The 27,244-nt window shown below is 40.4% G+C and overlaps 2 protein-coding genes across 3 annotated transcripts in view; one reads left to right on the top strand and one right to left on the bottom strand.

Annotated features, from left to right (window-relative positions):
* Nucleotides 1–811: 811 nt before the first annotated feature.
* Nucleotides 812–27,244, bottom strand: part of SP4 (Sp4 transcription factor) — a 33,429-nt gene continuing 6,996 nt past the window's right edge. Inside the window, exons 4-6 of one of the 2 annotated variants that reach the window (XM_077303579.1) lie at nucleotides 6,612–6,843; nucleotides 6,267–6,463; nucleotides 812–4,578 (exon numbers count right to left, since the gene is read on the bottom strand). In XM_077303579.1, the coding sequence (XP_077159694.1) occupies nucleotides 4,331–4,578; nucleotides 6,267–6,463; nucleotides 6,612–6,843 (677 nt within the window). In that variant the 3' untranslated portion in view covers nucleotides 812–4,330. The remainder of the gene's footprint in view (nucleotides 4,579–6,266; nucleotides 6,464–6,611; nucleotides 6,844–27,244) is intronic. The other variant, XM_077303580.1, reaches the window with a different exon arrangement.
* GVQW3 (GVQW motif containing 3) lies at nucleotides 15,011–15,543 on the top strand. The gene is given in 1 exon segment (XM_077303583.1): nucleotides 15,011–15,543. A coding segment is annotated over 1 exon segment (414 nt). The 3' UTR covers nucleotides 15,425–15,543.

Below are 27,244 nucleotides of genomic sequence, written 5' to 3'. Positions count from 1 at the left end.
TGTTATGTGGCCTTCCCTGAGACATAAGACATCCTTTTGTGCCATTTTGGCATCACACTCATGACATTTTTTAAAATAATGCCATCATTGTTTACAGGATGAATCCATATTTCCTTGGAGAAAGAACCCCTGAGGTAAAAAGTCACAGCTTGCTGTGATCTCACTGGCAGCAAGAAGAGAACTGAGGGAAGAGTGCTAGCTCCCTTAAGAGATCAGGGCCCTGCCCGAACTTCCACAATTCTGCAGGGCCTGCAAAAGGGACCTCCTCCACTAGGCATTTGCTTTGAGGTCTACCAACTCAAAACATCTACAGGTTGCCCCCCCCCCAGACTGAGAGGTCGAACCTACCCAGGGATTGTCAATGTTATTGTTCTGTTGAAATGCTGTTCCGGTTGGCATATTATATCATGATTGTTATCTGTTATATTGTTATCTGTTCTATGTAAATATTCTACAATGTTTTATGTAAACCACCCAGAGCTATATGGAAGGCTGGTATAAAAATATAATTAAATAAAAATAAATCATGTGACTTTTGGGTGGGAAAGTCACTCTATTACTCCTTAGTGGAAAGGTTTGCACTTCTGGGAGTGAATTCTTTACAGTGAAAGCTCACTAGCTTCTCTTTGTGGCTGGCCTGAGCCAACACAGTCCCATGTGGGACTGCTCAGAAGCTATGAAGATGAACTGTGATGTTTTAAATTTTGTTTTATTATACAACTCTTGAGTGCTTAGATTTTTATTGGCTATATGACACAAATATTTATTACAAACAATAAAAATAAGCACAAATATATAGAATAAGCACACATTTAAATTCAAGAGAATTTTAATAGGTTACTTGCAAATTGTTATTGCAGGCAACAACATCTACACAGTTTTAGTTCCAAATCCACAAAAACACACAAAATTTATACAAATTAACATAGTAAAAATTAATGCCTTAGAGGCTTTGCTGGCAGAATCGGTTTTTAAATTCTAGAATGGGTGTTCTTTGCCTCCCCCTTTTCCTTTTTCTTATAAAAATTTACAAGTGAAATTACTACAAAACTTTTAATAAGGATTTTCTGCAAAACATTTACAATTTTACCACCAACTATTTTCTCTGTTTCAGAATCATTATGTAGATTTAACATCCTATGCTGCACATCAATTTTTGTGGGATGACAATTTAGTGACATGCATAAAAAAATCACAAGGCATTAGAAATGGAGACTTAAATACAAATATTCTTGCAATAAAACAGTTATAAAATTGAAAAATAGGACCCAAACATCATGCTTACCTAAATTTGACAAATAAACTTTTTCTCCTAGATTATACACACTTGTATTACTTCTTTCATGAAACAGTGTGATAAATAATGACTTAACATCAATTTCTAATGTAATCAAGAAACACATACACAGCCCCTATTCCAAGAAAGAATATTGTAAGGAGAGGGGGAAAAAAACTATTCCAACACTGGAGGTCTACCATGATAAATACACTTTGCACTGATAATTACAATAAAGCAAAATTTTATAATGGTGGCAAAGGAAATGAACAGTGAAACAAGTTACTACTGCACATCTGTGCCCTATTACATACAACAGTTATATCCCACTGAGTCAAATAAAGGACACTGAAATTTACGATCCTTCTAAGACTGAAAAGTGGACTCAGAATGGTATGCAGAACAGACTATCAAAATGTTTCTAATTCCAGGGGTAAAGAGTGCACCTGCTAACACAGATTAATTTGCATTAGATTCTGTAATGCCAACAATATTTCGATATACTTGTAATAGGGATTTGCTGCAGATTAAAAAATAATTTCCATTTCACATCTGCATACATAAGTATGCATATAAATATCTAACAGCTGTGCAGAGTCCTCATACCTTCCATTTATAAAAATTCTTTATTTCTAAGTAAACATGATTCTTTAAGGAAATTTTGTTTGCTTAACTAAATTTTTATAGCAGTGATTGTGAAAAATAATGATAAAATGTATTTGATGCTTCAGTTCATAATCAACAAAATTAATTCATAATAATTAATGACCACCTGTATTAAATGTATCATCTGATTCTGATGCTTCAAAGCCAGGCACATCAGCTGCAAATCTTTTAAATAAAATATACAAAATAATACATAACCTCCCCCCCATCAAATTTAAAGACTAAATTCAATGTCTACAAAAGGCTCAAGAAACTTGATGTTTGTAACCACAGTGGAAAACTGTCTTCTATGCTCTGTATATAACTGAAAGTATAAAGGACTTTCAGCCTCACATTTCACTACACAGGGCATCCCTAAAGTGTATGTGGTACAAATTAGCAATAAATTTTTGTCATTAAAAATGCATGCAATGTCACAAAATACCTGTGTAAGATTATAAAAAGGTATCTGTTTTCTCAAACAGCTCCCAACGACAAAGATCATTTTCAAAGGGCAAGTGTTAACTTTGTGTTCTGTACTTTTTTTTACCACTAACATATTCTGGTGTAAAAGTCTATAAACAGGGTTGTCAGAAGATCTTTTCCAAATGAGTAGAGTAATAAAACTTGATGTTTATATCTATGGAAAATATTTAAAAATCTGAAGCATGTTTGACCATGCTTTTTTGCATAAGGATGTATACAGATGTCCCAATCCAGCCAAGGAGATCTGTATGTAGAAACCACCATATAGATGTTCACTGGGCATGTACCTCCATTTGTATTGTGAGGATCATCCAGGTGCTAATGTCCAGCTAGCTGTGCATTCTCGTGCAGATGGGGATAAGCACATCTATCTGCAATGATTACCTCTTATATGCATGTACGTATCCTTGAATAAAACTGATCAGGGACAAAAGTTCTTCAATATCTGGCCTTTTTTGAACTCTGCTCTATCAAATGAATATATATGGAAAATTTATGGAAAATATAATAGCTTCTTTTAATTGTCCAGAAAAGGAACTATATTTTGCTGATATGTCTTGTGCCTAAAGAATCAAACTTATTGATGATACAAGAAATTCCTTACAATTATTTTTTTCTGGCCTATTTAGATACTGAAAAGGAAATGTAAAATTCTGCCAAGGATCCAAACCAAATCTTGCCTAACAGGACTTTACAGCTTGAGTTTCACAACAGTCTGCTTTGCTATACAGTAAACCACTTTTGAAACTGAGGAAAGTTTCAAAAGCTGTTTTCTATGTGGTCTTGAGAGGCTGCTATTCAAAGTAAAAGATTTTTTTAAAATCCTACTGGATATACCACCCCTGATGATGCATCTTTGAATCCATGCCACTATTGTTCCTAATAAAAGAAAAGGAATAGATTAATTCAGAGTTAAGCATTTGGTTCAAGTGTTTCATCCTTTTCTTTGGCTGCTATATCAGAAGCTGAAGAATTCAGCATATTAACCACAGTATTTGAAACTGCCATAGTGGTGCATAAGCACGTAAAATTCTACATTCCACCACTTATTCTAATAACATTAAATGTTTAAAATTACAGATATTTTAAAAGCTGAAGTTAACCAAAGTTTAGTAACCAATCATCTGTGTTTTGAAATGGGATGAAATAAGGTATAAGATGTCAGACAGGTTCCCAAGTTTCACTTTTACACAGAAATTAATTAAAATCTTATGTCAATATATTTCTAAGATTGAATATTTGCTACTGTATACATTGGCTCTATAGATCTCTTAATCTCTCCATGAGAGTAATCTGTATTTACTGATTGTCGTTATATACACTACTATAATGTAGTGGTTAAAATTATCTGAGATGCATCTCAGTCTCACTTAGCAGCTGTATTGCACATGCTGCCATCTGAATCATTAAAAAACAAACAAGGATGGCCAAACTTAATAAACATTTCACAAACCAAAAAGATGGTATTCACTAAATTATGAATTTTTGTTGTGCCTTTTGGAGAAAGGGAGTTCTCATGAAAACACTAGAGACCCTCATGTGAAAACAACCCGAGCCAACAGCCATGCTGTTGCATATTTATAGTTTGTTGCTACAACAAATATTAACATATAAAAGAGAAGAAAAATTGAATCAAAATCTTTTCCATGATACAGAGCTACATAAATTAGTACAGTGTGTGGAAACAATATTTTCCTCATCTGTTTTATCCATAATTTATCCAGGTCAATTGGCTGTTTTAATTTTTGAAAATTTTGTCTTGTATGATGTACACTTTCTGTGCTAATCCTCCAGGTTGGAATACTTACAGAAATCAAGGCTGACTACATGATTTCCTGCTCTGTAATACATATACAAGCCCACTTCCATATCTTGAAAGGTTGTAAACTCAAGTGCAGCTCTAGGCATTTGTACAATGTTCTTTCAAAATTCTTCCATGTTTGTTGAAACATTAGGAGTTGCTGGGTTTGAATCTTGAGAAATTGCTGCAACTGTGACAATCCTTGGAGATCCAAGAACCTCAGTAACTGAAGAGTCCAATTCACCTGAGGTAAGAATAGCAAGGGCTGTTCCTCCACCCTTCTTATTTTGATGGGTTTTGACATGCTTGGAGAGATGGTCACTTCGCATAAATCTTTTAGAGCACTCTGGGCATTCAAATCTTTTCTCACCTATTGAAAAAAGGCAGAATGACCAAATCATTACTTCCCCCCCAAAATGCTATGTGGCAATTCTCTGGCCTCAATCAGAGAGGAAGTCCCAGTTATTTGAACTGTCAATCTTTTATTTCTTTTTTATCTTGCTAAAATATAATCATTTTGAAAATATGCTTAAGTAGTAGCAGATCAACATGTGGCACATATTTCTGTAACTATTGAATGATAGTATTTAATTTGTATGTGTGTGTGTGTTTTTTCTACACAAATTATTTGCAACCCCTTTTTCTTGTTTCTTTAAAAAGAAAATCATCTGAAGAACCATTCACAAATCATGATAGTAAGTTTACAATGGCTTGTTCACAGTATGTGAATCTAGCGTCCTCATATAGTTTCCTAAATATTGCTGAAAATATGTCTTGTGCATAGATGGATCTTGATATGAATGTGTTTGAAATGACTACCAGAGTATCCATTAGTTAGTTATGGATACAAAATTACAAAGTTAGTTATTTTATACAGTTATTAGCCAGATGCTAACTTACCACACTATAAACTGGTGTGGCTTGGGCTTCTTTCTATCAAGATACATAGAAGTTAACTTGATGCATGTGTTCTGACTTCAACGTTTATCTATCTTGATGGGATCTTAAACAGTTCAAAATAATTCTTATCAATCCTTCTAAAAAGACTGAAATATGGGAATCTTTGCCAATGGTTTTGTAAGATAATATATAAGCAAACAAGTTGATATAAATATCTAAATTTATATTAATGTATTGCTTTTGCTAACATGAATTCTAATGCACTATGTCATCTTTTATCACCTAGTGACTTTATTGTGCTTGCTATACATCCAACTTAGACAAATGCAGAACCAAAAGAATACATTTTATAATTCTGGGATAGCATTTACTTCTGCAGTCCTTTGCTGGTAATAATAGAAGTTTTATTCACTAACTATTCAGAAGATTGCACAATAAGGACAAGATGAGTTTAGTGAGACACCCATGGCGGTGTAAAATGCTCCCAAATTACAGCCAACTTATAGCAGCCCTGTAAAGTTTTCAAGACATGAGATGATCAGAGGTGATTTGCCATTGCTTGTCTCTGCATAGCAACCCTAGATGTCCTTGGTGGTCTCCTGGTACAAGTACTAATTAGGGCCAACCCTGCTTAACTTAACATCTGGTGAAATTACACATGAACACACATGAAGATGCCTTATACTGAATCAGACCATTGGTCCATCAGTCTGTCTACTCAGACCAGCAGTGTCTCTTCAGGGTCTTAGTCCAAGGTCTTTCACATCCCCTGATCCTTTTAACTGGAAATGCCAGGGGTTGAACCTGATATCTTCAGCATGTCAAGTAGATGTGATATCACTGAGTCGCTATTCCTCCCTGATCAGGCGAGACTGAGTCATCCAGCTCAGAGCACTTTCCCATATAGTATTAGAATTCTCCTGGTATGTTTTTTACTTCACACACACACACACACACACATTATGCAACAGTGAATTTTCTAAGAACCACTCTTATTTTTCTATACCAAAGTTCAAGACCATCTTCTAAGTTTTAATATTTACTTTAAAATCAGCATATTAAATATGTTCAGATTTTTAAAAAATACTCAGCATTCTAAGAAACACTACACCCTTCTAAGCCCACTAACTTCAAACCCTGTACAGTCTAATCACTGACCTGTGTGGGTTCGTCTATGTCTCTGCAGCTCATCACTCCTTGTAAATCTTTTCCCACAGAAGATCCAATTGCAAATAAATGGTCGTTCTCCAGTATGCCAGCGAAGGTGTGCCCGGAGATGAGATGTTTTACCATATACTTTTCCACAACCTTCAATATGGCAGATATGTTGTTTCTTTTTCCCTGGTTCATTACCTCTAACAAGCACAAAATGCAAACAGAAAAATAAATTACTTCAGGCATTCATAATTTCTTCACTAAAAGAAGTAATAGTAATATATAAGAGCAACAGGATCACTGGTAGCCCTGAGATGCCTGATGCTATATAGCTATCATGGCAATTACCTTCCTTCTCCTTCTCTGCAATTAGGGCACGAGCAAGCAACTCTTCTTAACCTTTTGCCAGGCTGCACTTCTTGATCAGAAGCTTGCTGGGCTTGCTGCAACTGCACCTGAGTTATCTGATCAGGACTAACAGCACCAATTGCTGCATTAGCAATGCCTCCTACTGCTACAGTTACAGGAGCTATTGTGGCTTGCTGTACTTTGACTCCTCCATCCTGTCCTTGTTGTTGACCTGTAAAATAAGAAAAATCTTAACATCTACAGTTTATCACAACAAGACTGCAACATAATTTGTAGCATCCTCTTTACTGTGTTATAAAATGGAGAAATCCCATATCACAACATGCAATTTCCTCTATATTCATAATACTTGCAGGGGGGAACCCCTCACTATCCTATCAAGTTGTGAATCCTTTACATTAAAGCACTAAGCCAGTGCTTCTCCTCAGCCACACTGTGCTACTTGCAAATAGTGACAGGAAAATAGTCTGTTTATAAAATTGCTACATTCCTTATCAGACAGGGCATACTGCTAGCCTGGCTACAGCTATGTCTGCACTGTGCAGTAAAACCACTGTGGAAAGCCCTTACTGTCATAAGTGAATTTGGATGTATTAAAAATGGAATTAACCTTGTACTTGCCCATAACTCTTCTTCAGTTGGGGTAATTCTACTAATGATCTAAGTTACCTTGAATGTTATTTATTAAAAACATTAATTAGACACCTGACTGCAGCACTCAAGGCAGCTTACAATATATTAATATATAATTATAATATAAATAAGTTATAAAACACATGAGATAGCAGCTTAAAATCTCCATTAGGACTGCTAATAAATAAAAATTAAATTAGCCAAATAATTTTTCTCCTAAATTAGCCAAATAAAAGTGTCCTAAATAAAATTGTTTTCAATAAAACTGTATTAGATAAGGTGAATACTTAGATCAGGTGACATATATATAATACTGACAACATATGTTTAATAACAAGATTATACATTTACATATACATTTGTCAGAACGATCTGACAAACCCAAGATGTGAATTGCTTCATCAGTATCCCTGTAGTACAGACAGGATAGGATGCATGAGTATTTAGACAAACTAACTTAGAAGCATTAAAATTTGTAAACAAGTGAAGAGAAATAGATGCTATCAATCCAGAAGAGCATGTAAAGTAGAACAAGAGTTGTCAATGCTAGATCCTTCTCAGTTGATCATCCAGAACTTCTTCAGTATTACACACGTGGCTTTAACTGTAATGAAGCCCAAGATGATTCCTATGGGTGGAATGAGCATCAATTTTAACATACTGAACATGAAACCATATACTGCAGCACATTTAGGTTGTAGTGAGATCTTTGGCACATTAAATCCTTTGGTCAATTTATGAACCCTATTAAAACATGGGATTATACCCATCTTAAATATACTGCTATTGCAGCAATATGCTTTGAGAAGATCGGTAGACTAAATACAGCTGAAAGGGAAGAAGAAGATAACAAAATTTTTCAGTTCTTTTCTTTGATTCATCCACTTCACTGAAGAGAGGCATATGCTGTTGAACAGCAGACCCTATAACTTCTAGGAGGAAGATACTGCTTGCAACAAAACAAGCATACCTAGAACAGATTCTATGGAGGATTGGTCTTTCACTGCTTTGTGTCTCTACCAAGGAATTTGGAAAAAAAACCTGCTTAAAAATAAATACAAACTCACTACCTGCACCCTCTAAAGTAGCGATCCCCAACCTGTGGGCCGCGGACCACATGTGATCCTTTGACTAATTGGAGGTGGGGCCCGAAGGACGCCTTCTCCCCCCCCCAGCCCTTTACAACACACTTCGGTTGTCATTGTCTCCCATCACTCCCAGATGGGACTATCTCGTTGCAGAGAAACAAGCTCAGGGTTCTCATTGATTTGTCATTGTCATGAGTTAAAATTTCCATGAAAATAAAATGTTCCTTCTGTTCATTGTTGTGGCGTGTCTGTATCTTATTTTGAAGGGATGTTTAAACATTACCATAGCGATCAGAGAGGGCAGTGGTTGAAAGTAGAGGAGTAAACTACCCCCGCCCACCACTGGGCCTGAGTAAAAGTCATTGAGTGGTCCCCGGTGAGTGGTCCCCAGCGTTGAGTGGTCCCCAGGGTTAAAAAGGTTGGGGACCACTGCTCTAAAGTTGTCTCGAGCGGTGGTCCCCAACCACCGGGCTGCAGCCCGGTGCCGGGCCGCGAAGACCCTGGCACCGGGTTGCAGCTCCCTCTCCCCGCCCCCCCCAGTAGAAACTTCCCAGGCCGCAAGCAAATCAGCCACAAAGCGGCCAATTAGCTTGCGGCCCGGCAAGCTTCTTTTTGCGGGAGGTGGTAGAGGGAAGCAGGGCCGCGTATGCGCGTTTGCGCCATGCGTGGCCGCAAACACGCATTCGTGGCCGCACATGCGTGGCCGGGCGATCGCCCTCCCCACCGCCACCGGTCCGCAGCCTTAAAAAGGTTGCGGACCACTGCTCTAGAGTTTGCCTGACATGAAACTGACTTCTTCTATATGCCTTTAGACACTTTAAAGAAATCTTGGGAGAACTGGCAATAATACAATATTACTGCAACACCCTAATTATTAAAACTTCTTATTTCAGTTGATATATCTTCAAGGCCTTGGCCATCAGCATGTCCTCACCAGGCATTTAAGGCATGTTATAGAATAACTAGGGGAAAAGCCCATTGTATCCAGGAATAAAACGGGTGCTAGAGCTTGGGGGTGGGAGAAAGGGAGGGGTGTTCAGTCTGTAAGTGCATGGGGGTGAAGGGGTGTGATGTGTAGGGTGTGGTGGCCTGGTGGCAAATGAGGGCATGGGAGTGGAGAGGTGTCTCAAGTTTACTATTGCCTTTCCTTCCTCTCCCTAGAGCAGATACCTCATGAGAGGTGGGTTCAAGAGAGCTCTGAGAGAACTACGACTGTCCCAAGGTCACCCAGCAGGCATCAGGTGTCTCAAAGCAGTTTACAATCACCTTCCCTTCCACTCCCCATAACAGACACCCTGTGCAGGAAGTGGGGCTGAGAAAGCTCTGAGAGAACTGGAATTGTCTCAAGGTCAACTTGGCCATGCTGCCTATGGGAAATCAAACCTGGCTTTCCAGTTTAGAGGCTGCCATTCTTTAACTGTTACTGCACAATAGCTCTCAGAGACCAATGCTAGAGTTGCTCTTCTCCCTCCCCTGTTTCGTTCTGCTAAAATTGGTCCAACATTAAAATCTTTCGCAAGGAATCTTAAAGGCACCCCCAACCGGAGGGATTTCTCCTCAAAATTCTCACACGGAGGCTGGGCCTTAGAGGGCTCTCCCTGTGATTGGTTGACTCTCCTTTCCCCACATTCTCATTGGCTCTGGTTGCCGTCTGTTGCAGGGAGCCTCGCTGAGACCAGCTTCCAGGGTTTTAAAGGCCCCTTCAAGCTTCTTAGGGACACATTGAAGATGGACCATTTTTATTCTGTAGAGCTGACTTCTTTTGGCAGCAAGTTCAAGGGGATGTGAAGGGCCAGAAGTACAGATGGTGGGGATTATTAAAAGTCCATATTTTATCTGGAAAAGTACAGGGAATATTTGCTAATGTATTCGCAAAACTTGCTGACATCTTTGTTAGAACAGCTTTGGATCCCTAATGACTCTTCAGACCTGGTTTGTGCTTGCAGAACTGAGGTGGAAGCGCCCTGAGGGAGGAGAAAAGATTAGACCAGCCCAACCCAAAGGGCCTCCCATGCAATCCTGGCAGGTCACTCATCAGGCACCCAACAGCTCAGTCAGCGGTCTGAGGCAAAGTGAGTGAAGTTGTTGGATGTGAAGGTTGAGGGTAGGAGACGCAGCCTGATTGGGTGGCTGGCCACTCAGGCGGCAGGATGATACAGACAGAAACATTCATTGGTCCTTAAATTGTGAGGCCCAAGGCCGGAGCATTCATTGGCCCTCAAATTGTGAGGGCCAAAAGGTAATTGTGAGGCCCAAAAGGTCACTAGGCCTTTTATTATAGTTACAGATACAGATGACTAATCATAGTATGAGTGAACAGCAGCGTTGTCACTGCATATTTGTTCAGGAATTCAAATATGCTTTTTAATTTTTAGTTTATTTATAGGAACAAATCTGGAAGTTCTAAATTTTAAGATCAAACAGTTTGTCGTTCCCCTTAAGCAATTCTCTTGCATCCGTCATCAGCTGGTTTACTAGTCCAACACAAAAATGTGGCCTAATAGGCAAACAAAATCAAACTACTCAAAATAATAGAATGCAAAGCAGACTACATTCATCTCCAGGGAATTCACACCACAAAACTGAAAGGCAAACTCGTAGCTAAAATCACAGGATGCCCACAAGTGGACTGACAGTTGGATCGAACTATTACAGTGATAGGCAAGAAAATGGAGCACTGCGAGGTCTAATTACTACTTTAACTATAATTTCAATAGTACACTGAACTATCCTGAGCCTGCAGCAAGGAAGGAGCAATCTATAAAATCAATTTAAAAAATAAATACAGCAAAGCTCTAGAAATATCTTTGAGTAGCTATCAGAATGACAAGCAAAAATCAAACTTAATGCTTACTTTGAAGAGATGTAGTCACTATATTTAGCTGTACAAAGTATGTGCAGCACAAGACGGTACATGGCAAATAACAACTGTTTTGCAAACTCAGGCAGCAAGGATAGATGGTTATTCAAATCCTAGTATGCAGCCATACAGTGCTGTTGGATTGTCTGTTCAGCCTCAAGTTTCACAGAAGCAGACAATGATATCAAAGGGTTGCCAAAAAGGAGCAAATTTCAAGTTTGCATTGGTACTTGGAGAAGGAATGACTCATCATTCTTTTTCATCTCTGTTTCCTTTCCTTTTCTCCAATAAAAGCTTTACGATACATCATTCTTGAACAGTGAATAGTTGTTAATCACTTATCACCCAACAGACAAAGGGAGTACAAAGATTTTTCACCTACTAAAGTTCTTTTAGGATCCCAGTCAGTGACTAGATATATAACTAAATCATAAGAAAGTATTACCAGAATGAAGTGGCAAACATGGTAAAATACAATGCCTCCTGAGTTAGCACACAAATGACACTCCAAAAAATATGTGCAATTGTGTCAACCTTACCTAAGGAACAGAGTTGTTGTAAATAATGTACCCTTCCCCTCATAATTGCAAACAAGTAGGTGTTTAGTCTGGCCGGGATGAATGCTCTTAAAAGGCTTTGGGAAGTTGATAGGTACAGGTTTTACTAAAGGGAGATGGGATGAGGTCTCAAATAATTTATTAAACAGTCCTTGTTTAAAATGGACCATCCAAAGATTACCTTACTCTCTGACAACTATTTATGATCCTTTGATACATTAGCATATTTTAAGAAGTATGTTGTGAGCGCAATGTTTAGTAGGGCAATAAAGGAAAGACACATGGGTTGTTGGTAACAATCAATTGAGGAAGTATGACCAAATTTTACAATCGCAAACTGGATTGGAATCAGATACAGAATTACCAGAAGACAGTACAATAGCAGCCTTCAACATATCAGACAAAACTGTTACATTTTCTTAAAAGTCATTTATATTTCAAAGGAATTAATTTCCACATGTGCAGAGGAATCAGGTTCAATGGCAACCTGAAGACAGAAATTATGAATTTATACAATACTGTATTTAAAATTCATAGCCAACCAGATATTGGAAATGTCAAAGTTTTCACTATGTAGGCTTCATGCTTTACCTTTATTTCAACAGTTGTTTATGAACTACCTTATTACATGTATAAATTCAAATCAAATCAAATTTTATTATGGCCATTGCCAACCATAACAGGAAACTAAAAAAGAATAAATTTAGAGTAAAACTTAATTGTTAATAAAACCAATCAACCAAAAGATAAAAACTATTAAAATTGCACAGTACTTTGCAACCTGGAAGGTGGTAGGAGTGTAATCTCCCATGAAGAGCTTTTTATTCCAAATCTATTCATCCTCAGCATTCATATCTCTAATCAGAGGCTTAATAATTAGTGGTTTCCTATAAAAAGGGCATCTGAATAAAACATAGCTAATGGTTTCCACTTCATAAGTATTGCATGGACAGGTTCTCTTCTCCCTAGGGATCTTATTAAATTTTCCTTCTAGAACAGCAGAAGGTAGGGTACTAAATTCCTATATGTATAGGATAGAAATTTAAATATCATCAGTAAATGTTAAATTGTTTACTTCCGTGATTTTCTAACATTCCATTTCCAAATATACAAGTTACATTTTTAAACATTTAGTTTCTTTTTCACAAGTCTACCCAAATCTACTCATGCTCACTAAACTGTTGCTTGTCCTTTTTTAATGATACCAACTGCTGGAATTGATAGCCAACAGCAATTTTCTTTTGCTGTTTAAAAGGATTTGCTCAATATGATGAGGGTAGATCCCACAGAATCATGCCTCCATCTACTGGCCAGTCAAAGGTGTCAATCTTGCTATATGCAGATGACATGGTGTTGATCTCTCTAACTAAAATTGGCCTAAAGAGACTGCTGGACAAGCTGGGACTATACTACAGAGATGAGAGGCTAAATATAAATTACACAAAAACAAGGTGATGGTGTTTAGGAGGAACCCAAAAAATCTGTATGGAACATTTTGGGTACACCAATTGAACAATGTAGTTCCTACAAATATCTTGGAATAACATTCAGTGAAACAGTCTCCTGGAATGCACATCTCCCTGATATGAGCATCAGCACTGAAGTTTAGGTGCTATAGCTAAATTCTTTTTCACAAAAGGAGACTATCTGGTTGATCTGGCCATTAAACCTTTCAACAGTAAGATGATTTGTCTGCTATATGGAATAGAAATATGGGGCTGGGGAGAAGATATATTAGCCAATATAGAGAGGGTCCAAAATCTGTTCATTAGAAGAATTCTGGCATTACCAGTGGGATTACCTGCAGCCTTTATGAGAGCCAAGTTAGGACTACCTTCTCTCGGTGGTAGGGTAAAGGTTATTATACTTAACTGTTGGATGAAAATTACTCTCTGTGACACAGATTCTCTCAGTAGAAAGAGTTTGCTGATTGTATTAGAATGAGACAAAATCTGTTCTAATTTTCGCAATCAAACTCAAGCTCAGTATTCTATCCCTGATAATCTACTGAGATCCAAAAATGATCTATGAGAATGGATTTTCCATATGGATGAAGTAATTGACAGCGGTGTAATAGGCCATTCTAAAGTTGCACCCACAGACATTCAACCTTTTTAGGTCCTAACTGTTACTAGTTGGGTTTTTATGGTTCCAGTTCTAGTTTCCTCCCGCCCTTCTGGTTTCTATCCAAGGGAAGGCCTGCTCATGGGCAGTCCCCATGTGTGCATAGAAGATATTTTATGAACAACAGTCACATATAAGAGCAACAATGTTTACTTTGCCACTTTCCTATCCTCTATTTTATCCTATCTCTATCATTTATAATCCATATTTACATGAAATACTGTTTCACATTAGGTTAATACAGGAGAAAACATATTGTCAGTTTCATAGTACAAACATACTTGTATTTTATTTTTCAAAAGAAAAGGGGTGGGGTGGGCATTTATCATTTTTCTTGCCAATATTTCTTCATTCAAAGGAACATCCCTGCACTAAATGTTCAAAATGCATTATCATTATGATAGGGAGAAAAGAATAAGCATTCCCTCCTTGTTCCGTTACTCTGTGAATAAACCTCCCCACAAAAAGAAGAAGTTTAAAAAGCCCATGCTTTTCTTCTGGTAACCAGCATTAAGGATCTCTTACCTATTAGCAAATGTAACATTTAGGCAGCCCCTTAGTGTGATCAGACTGAGAAGTCTCCATTAAAATGTCAAGTGAAAAGTGCAGTAGTTTGGGCTTTGAATATGAAATAAACTTTCCAGGAACACTTGTCTTCTACAGGGATTTCAGAACCACATACATATGACTATTTTCAGACAGAAGAACAGTCATATGACAATCTTTCCCCTAAATATATCTACAGCAAATGTAAATGAGCCTTAAGTATGGATAATAAAGGATAGGAAAGTGGCAAAATAAACATGGGGGCTGCACATAAGTAGGCCCACCCTTAGATCAGTCTTTATTGCTAAAAGCCTCTAGGGATGCTGCACACCACAGCTAAAAGCTGAAGAATATTTTAGGGGTTTCTCAACAGAATAATATACAAGGTTGTCTTAAAAGTTTGGTGAATGGTCCGATATCTCAACAGCAACATGGGCTGCACGCACATGCACATGGCTATCCAGAGACACGTCAAGAAGTACCACCAAGTGTGGAGTACACATGACTGTCAAGGTAAACCTGCTGAAGGCAGTTGAATGTAGTCAGTCTGAGAGGTAGGGTCACAGTGCAATGGAGCAATGAGTGAACATCAAGTTCTGCTACAAATTGGGGAAAATGGTAACAGAAATGCATGAAATGTTGGTGCAAGTGTATGGGATGGAAGTCGTGAGTAGAAAAAGTGTTTACAACTGGTTCAAATGTTTTCACGATGGGAAAGAAATGACGGAGGATGAGCCACGTTTAGGTTGGCCATCAACAAGGAGAACCTCAGACATAATTGAGCAAGTGCAACAAATGTGGGTATAAGATTGGCAACTGACTCTATGATTGATGGAAGAGGAATTGGGCATTAGCAAGGGCACGGTGCGCACCATCATCCGCAAAGATTTGGGTAAGCCAGACTTTCTCAACCATGGTTTCATGAAACCTTGGGGTTTCCTGATGACCCTGGAAGGGTTTCCCAAATGGATGGAAGTTAATTAATTTTTAATATAATTTTTAAATTTGTTAAACATTTATCAGTTGATATGACCATATACAGTCATGACAACCTTCCTCCCTTCCCAAAATGGCTAATGATGGACCTGGAAGAGGTGGGAAGGGAAGAGGCTCCAGGTGGGTGTGTACACAGCTCTGTTTCCCAACCATATTCTGCATGATTGTGCCACTTCTGGGGTTTCTTAAAGCCTGAAAAACATTTCAGGGTTTCTCCCTTGAGAAAGGCCAGGGTAAGAAGATGATCTGGTCCCCGTTTGTGCCAATAAAAGTAATGTGTTTGTATCTTCTGCTTTGTTTGTTTTCTGATACTATCCACACCTTTTAGACACAACTCATAACTTTTGACCTAGGACATCTAGCTTTCTCCCCTCCCCATCCATAGGAGAAGAGTGATAGGAGTGGCAACCCCCTGGGTGCATCTCCTATCACCAAGGTGGAGGTGGATGGGTTATTTGAAGGATTCTTAATTTTATAAAAATGCTCTACCCTTCTGGAAGTAGGTTGGATCAATGCAGGTTTTTGCTACAGTTTCTGTGTTATGTCTTTAAGGCCCTCCAAGACTGGGAATGCAATGTGGAACCGCACAGAAGAGCAATATAAATGCACATGCGCACAAACAGAAATGCTAACACACAACAGGGTTTAGGCAGGTATAAGCCTGGGTTTAGGCAGGTATAAGGGAAGTGACCATGTCCTCATAGAATTCCTTTTGAGATGGGGAGCCAAGGAAGCTGGTAGCCAGACACGGATGTTGGATTTTCATAGGACAAACTTTAATAAACTCAGAGACATGATGAGTGTCATACCATGGACGAGAAGGCTGGAAGGGAAGGGAGCATGTGAAGGGTAGGCGCTACTCAAACAAGAGCTATTGCATGCTCAATCAATGACTATCCCAGAAAGACGAAAACACTGCAGGAGCTCTAAGAAGCCTATTTGGATGAACAGAGAACTTCAAGAGGAACTAAGAAAGAAAAGGAAATGTTCAGGAAATGGAAATGTTCAGGAAATGGAGGGAAGGACAGAGCTCTAAAGAAGAGTACCTACAGGTTACTAGGCACTGTAGATCAATCATCAGAAAGGCCAAAGCTGAGAGTGAGCTAAGATTGGCCAGGGATGCCCATTGAAACAAGAAAATATTTTTCAGTGATGTGAAGAGCAAACGTAAAGTAAAGGAGGCAATAGGCCCACTGTTGGGTGCGGATGGACAAACTCTAACGGAAGATGCTGAAAAAGCAGAAAGGCTTAGTGCCTATTTTACATCTGTTTTTTCCCACAGGTCAAAGTGTTTAGGCACATCTAGAGATGGCCGTAGCCATAGTGTCTAGGTGGCAGGTTGACATGGACAGAGAGGTTGTCGAGAGGCATTTAGCTGCACTGGATGAGTTCAAATCCCCTGGTCCGGATGAAATGCACCCAAGAGTGCTCAAAGAACTTTCCAGAGAACTTGCACAGCCCTTGTCCATCATATTCGGGACCTCTTTGAGGACTGGAGATGTCCCGGAGGACTGGAAGAGAGCAAACGTTATTCCAATCTTCAAAAAAGGGAAGAAGGATGACCCGGGAAACTACAGACCAGTGAGTCTGACCTCTGTTGTGAGGAAGATAATGGAGCAGATATTAAAGGGAGCGATCTGCAAACATCTGGAGGACAATTTGGTGATCCAAGGAAGTCAGCATGGATTTGTCTCCAACAGGTCCTGCCAGACCAACCTGGTTTCCTTTTTTGACCAAGTAACAGGTTTGCTGGATCGGGGAAATTCGGTTGATGTCATTTACTTGGATTTTAGTAAAGCTTTTGACAAGGTTCCCCATGATGTTCTGATGGTTAAGTTGCAGGGCTGCAATCTGGATTTTCAGATAGTTAAGTGGATAGGGAATTGGTTAGAGAACCACACTCAAAGAGTTGTTGTCAATGGTGTTTCATCAGACTGGAGAGAGGTGAGTAGCGGGGTACCTCAGGGCTCGGTGCTTGGCTCGGTACTTTTTAACATATTTATTAATGATCTAGATAGGGGGGTGGAGGGACTACTCATCAAGTTTGCAGATGACACCAAATTGGGAGGACTGGCAAGTACTCCGGAAGATAGAGACAGAGTTCAACGAGATCTGAACACAATGGAAAAATGGGCAAATGAGAACAAGATGCAATTTAATAAAGATAAGTGCAAAGTTCTGCATCTGGGTCAGAAAAATGAAAAGCATGCCTACTGGATGGGGGATACGCTTCTAGGTAACACTGTGTGTGAACGAAACCTTGGGGTACTTGTGGATTGTAAACTAAAGATGAGCAGGCAGTGTGATGCAGCGGTAAAAAAGGCAAATGCCATTTTGGGCTGTATCAACAGGGGCATCACATCAAAATCACAAGATGTCATAGTCCCATTGTATATGGCACTGGTCAGACCACACCTGGAGTACTGTGTGCAGTTCTGTAGGCCTCACTTCAAGAAGGACGTAGATAAAATTGAAAGGGTACAGAGGAGAGCGACGAAGATGATCTGGGGCCAAGGGACCAAGCCCTATGAAGATAGGTAGAGGGACTTGGGAATGTTCAGCCTGGAGAAAAGGAGGTTGAGAGGGGACATGATAGTCCTCTTTAAATATTTGAAAGATTGTCACTTGGAGAAGGGCAGGATGCTGTTTCTGTTGGCTGCAGAGGAGAGGACACGCAGTAATGGGTTTACACTTCAAGTACAACGATATAGGCTAGATTATCAGGAAAAAATTTTTCACAGTCAGAGTAGTTCAGCAGTGGAATAGGCTGCCTAAGGAGGTGGTGAACTCCCCCTCACTGGCAGTCTTCAAGCAAAGGTTGGATATACACTTTTCTTGGATGCTTTAGGATGCTTAGGGCTGATCCTGCGTTGAGCAGGGGGTTGCACTAGATGGCCTGTATGGCCCCTTCCAACTCTATGATTCTATGATTCTAAGCACTGATTTCACATGTTCAGATGCTGGACAAATACCACAGTAAGGGAGAGTATTATAAGGTGCAAAGATCACACATAAACAGACTTTTACTATTGACTTCTGAAAAATACACTGTTGAACATTAGAACGAACCACATCCTTTAAACAAGGCCCTACATCTCTTCTGTTTCAAATCATTTCCGGTTGAAAACTTGCTGTTCACAAGCAGATAAATCTGGGTCTCTTCCAGCCAAATTGTTTGAGCTGCTTAAGTCACTGCCTACCATACCGAGCCACAGTAGCAGCTGCTTTGGGTAGCCTGATGAGAGGAGTGCTAAGATGCCTTTTCCATCATTGCTTCTGCTGGCCACTCCCAAGAACTCTCCTATACTTATTTTCTGATCATTCCACAGAATTATCCGCATTTTTTTACAGTAATGCGAAACCTTAGCTGAAGCCAGGAGCTTCATAAAATTGTGTTTTCCAAGTGATATATAGATAGGTGTATATATACATACCCCAGTTTGAAACCTTACTCTCCTTAGTCAATCACAAAAGTTAAAGCCATGCAAATGTTACAAAGCCATACAAAGAAACAAGCATAAAAACAGCAAGGAAATTAAAAACATTTAAAACGAGATAGCTAATTAATTGTATTTTGCAGTTAAATATTAATTTTAAAACATATTTTTTAAAAACTGGGCCCCTCCCAAGGGTTTGTGGGCTGAATCATCATATTAAAAATTCCTGCCTAAGTCTATGCACAGAGACAACCTATTCTTATGGTATTGAGTATAGGGAGGCAGGGGATTAACTATTAAGTGATGAGGGAAAGGTTCTCTGCATGATCACAGGTCTCTCCTCCCCTTCCCAGAATCAACCCTATGTTGAAGACAAACTCCTTAGCTAAATCCCTGTGAAATTGTGATCCAAAGTAAACAATTTGAGAAACAAATTCAAAATGCCACGTAAAAGTACTATAGCAAAACCAAAAAAGTGTTTACCATTTTCATCAGATGCCTGGAATAAAGCCCTGCAAAAGTTAGCATCTCATGTTTCTATGCAGAAATCAAGGGATTGTTCACAATAGTCATAGTCCTAGTTTATATAATGTAATTAGAATCCAACAATTATTTGTGCTACAATAAATCTTGTCTTTGGGAGCAACAAAGCCTTTTTCGCTTATACAGACAGCAGTTGTAACACCCATTAAAATGTATTTAACTACAGAGCTATGATCTTTTGCAATGAAACAGCAGTGATATTGTTGCCAAGCTACTGAAGAAACCTGCCCCATCAGAGACCAAGAAGATGTCAGTTACTAATTCCTTATGCATCCTGTGGAAATCTCCCCTTGTTCCCCATCCACACTATACTCAGAAGGGGCAATACACTAGAAGGGAAAAAAGAGAATGGCCACCTAAACCAGAGTGTGTGCATGCCAGTCACAGAGCTGGTTTCAGTCTAATAGAAGATATCCCTGGGTACACATTCTGAATAATGACATTTAATAATAAGGAAATTAAATGTTTAATTAAAATATAAGAAATTGGAATTGTTTTCTATGGACTGTTATACTGTTTATAAATCAGGGATGTGAGAGAAAAGGAGATATTAAAACTCTGGGATGGACACCCCCCTACCCCCTGAAAGCAGGCAGGAAACAACTGTTGCTGGAACTGTTGTGTATGGCTGTGTCCTTGGCTAAGCCCATCCTCTCTACAATGACCAGATAAACACAGGCCCAACCCCTTCAGCCTTGGCTTGAGAGTCACTCACACAGAAGGTGGCCTCATTTGCTTTCATTCATGCACAGAAGCTACTGGCACACACCAGAACTTTTTAGTAACCATGGAGGAGACTTACATTTGATAACTGGACATCTATCAGTTTCATTTTTATTGTGCTTGTTATTCATAGGGAATAAATTGAATTTTTAAAATCTCACTGGCTGCATGTTCTAATGTATTATATGTGTGCTCAGGAAGAAGACCCATTTTGGGGTTGAGTTAGGTCTATTACTGTAGGTCGTATTGTATATGGTATGGTGCATATATTGTGATTTCAATGAATAGCCTATAAGCTCTGTCCATGTTTTTAAGTTTTTGACTTTATTAGTTGTGCACAATAAATGTGTCTCCCTGGGTACACCTTCCCTTTGTGGACAAGGATTGCAGAGATGTTTAGTTTCCACTTCTTGCTTTATCTTTTTAAATAGGCAGCTGCAGACAGCCATCTTTCAGAGAACAGATCACAACTGTACGGGGGGACTCCAGTACGACCCCATTGCCAACAGTATCCTGTTCCTGAGAAGGGTTGGCTGCACATGCACCACTATCCTCCTAAGTCATCTTGGATTTTGGAGCCCATGCCCTACGAATACCTGGCTACAAAGACGACTTTCATCAGCCAAGTTATGTATCCCTACAACACCCAAGCAAAATGAAGTCAGGGATGTCTCTGGAATGCAGGCCCTCCACACACACCAAAATGATTTGGCTATACTCTGTAAATACCTTGTCAGCAGGAATACTTAAAGACCATGGTGAATCCAGATGGGAGCCCCTCTCCTTAACAACTCGAGTCAGATCACATGTTGATAATGGTGAGCATGGGCAGCTGTGCATTGGAATCACCTAGAAGGTTGAGTTACAGGATAGCTCAAAGCCCAGCCCACCAAGTGCGACCATGAACACCCAAACACAACCATTGCTTGACCACAGCCACCTTTGAGTGAACTCTGAAACAAATCCTCCAAGGCAGTGGTCCCCAACCCTCGATCCGGGGACCAGTCCGTGGATCAGTTGGTACTGGGCTGCAGCCCCTCCTTGTCCTCCTCCCAGCTGCTGCCTCGCGGGCTGCCCTGCCACTCTGCCGCCAGCTCACCTTTGGTGCTCTCTGGCGGCCACCATGGCTAGGCTCACCCTCAGCATGGCACTGCACAGCTGCTGCTGGCAGCACACCCCAATGGGCGGTGGGAAGTCAGGGGCGCCAGCGGAAAAGCAAGTGGAGCAGGGGCTCAGGCAGCGACAGCGACGTCCCTCAGCAAAAGACTACCCCCCCCCAGGCCTCAGTAAAATTGTCAAGCGTTGACCGGTCCCTGGTGATAAAAAGGTTGGGGACCACTGCCCCAAGGCAAGGTGTGTGTATGTGGGGGGGGGGGGGCAGGCTGACAAATACAGATAATCTCCCAAAGAAAAGTAGGCTGGTAAAATGGTTTCAAAAGGAGTGGTCAGTAAAGACACAGTTCACCCCTCAACAAAAAGCAGCCCAGTGTCTGTGTGTAAACAGTATCAGAGGACTAAGTTTAAGTCCTCTCTCACAAAGTAGCTTGGGAAAAAAATCCAAAAACAATCCCTCATCTTATTGCAACCCAAAAGTGGGAGAGAAATGGGGTAAAACTGAATGAAAAGAAAAAGGGAAACCACCAAGGAAGCAGACAGCAGAAAAGTCCCACTTACAAAATGCTGTGAAAGATGAATTAAATCCCAAGGGCATTTCCGCACATCGAAAAAAATAGCATTATGCCAGCGTAATGGCATAACGCTAAATATTATCGCAGGTCCAGCCATTTCTCACCTTCTTGCTGCCTCGCTTCTGTCTGATGCCTTTTCACTCTCCTTACACTTCACACTGGCTGCTGGAAATGGCGGAAGGGAGCAACGCACTTTACACGACACTCTTCCACCTGTCAATCAATCCTGGCAACCAATCCCCTTTCTCAATGTTTTAAAGGGCCCTCAATGCTCACAATTTTTTTTTTCAAATTCAATACTTCATTTAAACGCCCATGCGTCTAATCATAGATCCATAGTTTTTTTTTATTGCCAACCCTTATGGAATCATGAGTCTGGAATCTTTTAAAAAAATCTAATTCCTGATTGGGGGTGACAGGAGGCATGCTTTTTGTGACAACTTTGGGGGAAAATAATTTTTGGCTTTGCCTGCACACTTGTACGCCTATTAATTGCTCCAGGCAGTACGCTAAAAAAAAACCCCATCCCCGGGAGAAGGGAGGCAGGTGTGAAGGTGGGACATAGGAGGTGGAAATAGTACTTGTTTGCCTTCACACATTTTTTTTTGATGGTGGCCTACTGATTGCTCTCTTCTAGAGCTGGCGCTTTTTAGGTTGGGGAATCCACGTTATGCAATTCCCAAACTAGCGCTTTAAAATGGAGGATGTAGCCAGCCATTTGCTGCGTGAGCACTGGATGTTGGCAACATCACGTGGAGCAACCAGAAAATAACAACTACCTAACCTAAGGATTTTGCTACATTTAACAAGAGCCCATTTATCAGTTGCTATGACCATAGGCCCCCCATTCCCCCCCCTTCGCAGCAAATAAAAACTGAATTGCAACACTGAGAAAACCAGGGTTAAGCAGCTACCAGGCCCCTGACTAAGTAAACTTGCTAAGCAATACTTCCAACACTCTCAGCAGCAAAGCTCTTTTGTTAGTGCACCTCCTCTATCTGAAACCACAATGCCAACAAAGGAAACATGCACTCATTCTACACTTGTATAGGTGTGAGTCCCATTGTGACAAATGCAACTGTTACTGGCAAGCAGCAGTGCCTGTCCAGCTTTGGAGGGCCAGTTTAATGTAGTTAAGAACAGCTGCTTCTAATCTGGAGAGTCAGATTTGATTTCCCACTCCTCTACATGTAGCCAACTTGGTGACCTTGGGTTTGTCCGTTCTGTTAATGCTGTTCTCAGAGCAGTTCTGTCAGAACTTTCTTGGCCTCACCTACCTCAGAGGGTGTCTGTTGTGGGGAGAGACTCCTTTGAATAGTGAAAAGTCGTCTTCTTCTATTTATGTTTCCAAGACTGAAAACTACAACCTCAAAGTTGTCTAGCGTTTTCATGTCAAAGTTCCAGGGCAGGTTACATTTGCCAAGCTGCCGAACTGCATCTAAAAGCCTGACAATTTCTTCAGCAACTACGAAAGTACACAACGTTGCCTCCCAATCCAGCTAGAGTTCAGCTCAGACTTCAGTTTGTCATGTTTGTACATATCCCTACTCTCATAGCATAAATTAAAGGTAACTAGACATATATGCCAATTTTGGGGGGCTTCCAGATCCTGAAAATATTCTCTCCCTATGGCAAAAGATATGTAGCCCCTCACTCCACTAGCTGGCCTCTTTTAATTTTGAGAAAAATACCTGCATGCTGAAAATATCATCATACTTCAGATATAATTTCACATATAGTATGAATATTCACAATCTATTTCACCCTAACAACTTCTCAATATAATCAAACACTGAAAGCCAACAAAGCTTCCAGGATTTCACCTTATCAAAAGATTTCAACAAGAGGCAATTTTTCCATTTTATTATAGCAGATTTTTACTAGCTACTCTTCTATTGTGTAAAGGCAAAGTTCTATATCTCCTTACATTTCTTTCAACTACTCCTCTGACTAGGCAGTATTCACTTTACTCAAGCTTATTTTAAAATTTCAGATCAGGAAAAGGTCATTTTTAGCATAATTTCCTAGTACATGGCTCATAACTGTAAGAAGTTAACAAGATACTAAATTTTAGTCAATTTATTTGGAAAAAAATATTAATTTATTTATTTATTATATATTTATATACCACTCTCCCCTGCGACTCAGGATGATTTACATGGAACATGGAACAATACAGTATAATTCAGAAACGTCGAATGAGTAACAGCAATAACAGTGATAACATAGACAGCAGTGTTTAACAACATCAATATATTAACAGTCCCATGGTTGGTCTGTTCAGAGTATTTGCTTCAGGGGGAAAGGTTCTGAGACCCTAGTAGATGTTGTCGGTTGACCTCAATCAAATGCCTGGTCCTTTTTTCATGTCCTGCGGAATTGATCTAGCTCTGGCAGGGCCCTGATCTCCTCTGGGAGCTCATTCCACCAGGTTGGGGCCCGGACTGAGAAAGCTCTGACCCTGGCTGAGGTCTGATGGGCTTCCTTGGGTCCAGGGATCACCAGTCATTTGGAGGTGGTGGAGCATAAGGCTCTTTGAGGGGTGCAGACAGAGAGGTGGGGCTGCATATAGCCTTAACATTGATTACCAAAAACTTGAACTCAACTGGTAGCCAGTGCCATTGTTGAATGTGGGACCTCCATGGTATTGCTGTGAGGACCCTGGCCACTGCATTCTGGACCAGTTGTAGTTTCCAGATCAAGGTTAAGGGTAGGCCTGTGTAGAGCAAGTTGCATAAGTCCAGTCTAGAGGCGACTATCGTGTGTGTGGCTAGGTGTTCCAGGCCAAGTAGTGTACTAGTAGTTTGGCTTGGCGTAGGTGGTAGAATGCCAGCTGTGATACTCTTGTGAACTGTGCCTTCATAGAGAGAGAGAGAGAGAGGCATTGAGGATCACACCCAGGGTTCAGGCAGAACAAGCCACTGATAGGTGTGTATCAACCAGGATGGACAAATGGACTTCCTTTCTTGGACCCTTCCTGCCCAGCCATATGACCTCCGTCTTGAGCTTCAGGGTTGAGCTTCAGATGACTCTGCTTTGAGCCACCTCATCATTGCTTCAAAGCATCTGGCTAAGGCTTCGAGGAGAACAAGGGCAGTCATCCATCGAAAAGAAGAGCTGAGTGTCAACTGTATATTGATGACATTCCACCAGTTGAACAAGAGGATGCATGATGGTAAATAAGATTAGAGAGGACCGCTTCATGTGGAATTCAGCATGTGAGCAGCTGGCGGCTTGATATCCTCTCTCCTATTGCTACCCTCTGTCTGTGACCCCAGAGAAAGAAGATCAGCCATTTGAGGGCTGTACCCCGTATTTCGGCGTCAGCAAGGCAGTAAGCTAAAAGCTCATGGTCAACTGTGTCAAATCCTGCTGAGATGTCTAGTAGCACAAGTAGTGCTGACCCACCTCCATCCTGCTGGTAGCGGAGGTCATCTGTCAGGTGACTAGCACTGTTTCTGACCAGGCCAGAAACCTGACTGGGATGTGTTTAGGATTGAAGCTACTTCTAGGAAAGTTGATATTTGGTCTGCAACATCCCTTTCTACCATTTTCCCAGAAACACTAAGTGCAAGACAGTTGTTGGGCTCTCACAGGTCCAGATATGGTGTTTTCAGCAATGGGAATACCACTGCTTCTTTTAGCCTTTCCGGAAATTTTCCCATTGAGAGGTAGAGGTTGATTATATTCCATAGAGGGGCTCCTTTCTTATATGAGTTGTTTTTAGTAGCCACAATGGGCAGGGGTCTAGTGGGCATGTGGTTGGCCTCGCTGCAGCTAGCATCCTGTCCACTTGAGTCAGCATGAGTTGTCTGAAATAGGGTTCCCTCTAGAGATGGCCAAGGGGCCTTTAGTTTGCTTTCTGTGTCTCAGGTTGAAGGGAGATTACAGTGGATTATTGAGAGTTTGTCTGCGAAATGACTTGTAAATACCTCACAGATGGTATCTGATTGACTTATTTTGGTGCTCTTCCTCCAGGGTGGTGAGTGACTGAACTATCCTAAACAATTGTGCTGGGCATTGGTTAGCCAGTAAAAGTTGCATTTGGTATAGTAGGGGGCCTGCTTGAGACGAGGGCAGAGGGGACATCGGGAATCTATTTCATCAGTGGTGGCCAGCATTCTGTCATGCCAGTCGCTGACCAGTCCATTTAAAGAAGTGCCAGGAGGCATTGTGTCCTGCAGAGCATCCAGGAATCCAATCAGATCAATAAGTCTCCATAGGCAAGCTAGAATCTGCTTGGCACCCAAATGAGGAGAGGTGGCAGTCTTAGCTGAGCCTTCAGAGCATAGCGGTGTAACCATGTCATGACATTTGTGGTGACCATGCACCAAAAATGAGGTCCAGGGTGTAGTCTGCCTGATGGGCAGGGCCAACAACAAATTACATGAGCCCTAATGTTGCTATAGCTGATACCAGGTCCAGCCCATTTCCATAGAGTGGCAGCTCGACATGGATGTTAAAGTCCCCCAGAATTAGTAGTCCAGGGAACTGTATCGTCTAGGCCACCACCACCTCCAGTAGGGCTGGCAGGGCATCTGGTGGTGCATTGGGCACATGATTATACCAACCAGACAGCCATGATCTCAGTTGTGCCCTACCCAGGGCCAAGACATTTAATTCCTGGGACTGATGGCACAGGAAGTGCTCTGAAGGAGAAGTCCTCATAGATTAGGATTGCTACTCCTCCTCCCCGCCCCACAGTCTATGACTGATGGAGGACGGAAAATCTACAATTTATTAAAACATATTACTATTAAAACCTGTTTTGGCAATTTGAACAAATGGATTCCCTTCAGAATTTAGCATGAAGTCTTACATATTCATATTTCTATTATCTATTAAATGATATAACTCACAGCTCAACACATTAATAGATTCCAATATTTTAACTGGACATCACTATCTTTTTAAAGTAAAATGTTTTGCTCTATTTCCCCTGACTTCATTTATTTATCTAAGTCTGAATCTGGCCATAAGGTGCAGAACAAAGAAATATACACAACAAGGCCAGAGATGGAAAGGGTAGACTAAAAGATGGGATTGAACTGGGAAAGTTCAGTTTAGTTTGAGGCATGTCCAGTTTGTTTGGTGTCTCTAGCTTGCACAGGATTGGTTCCTGAACCTACATATGTCAAAATGACCACCTGTCAGGTACCACTGTGACAGGAGTGGGTTCAGGAGTCTATAGAATGGATCACATGGAGGCTAAAGATATCAACGAAGTTATAGAAGGCTCCCGCAGATGCTCCTCTACGTCCTCTCCTAGTGTTGTCCTGTTGCTTTGAAGTTTTGTAAACATTTAGAATGAGTGGAGACAGTCTGATTGAAAATGTATCCATTCATGAACTACCACAAGCAGACAGAAAATTTATGTAAGTCAATCTACTGTGAGCTTGACTTTGCAAGCCACTCAA

This window comes from Paroedura picta, chromosome 11 (genome assembly GCF_049243985.1).
Source record: "Paroedura picta isolate Pp20150507F chromosome 11, Ppicta_v3.0, whole genome shotgun sequence".
In the NCBI taxonomy this organism is placed as follows: Eukaryota; Metazoa; Chordata; class Lepidosauria; order Squamata; family Gekkonidae; genus Paroedura; species Paroedura picta.
This window is presented reverse-complemented; position numbering and strand designations above follow the sequence as displayed.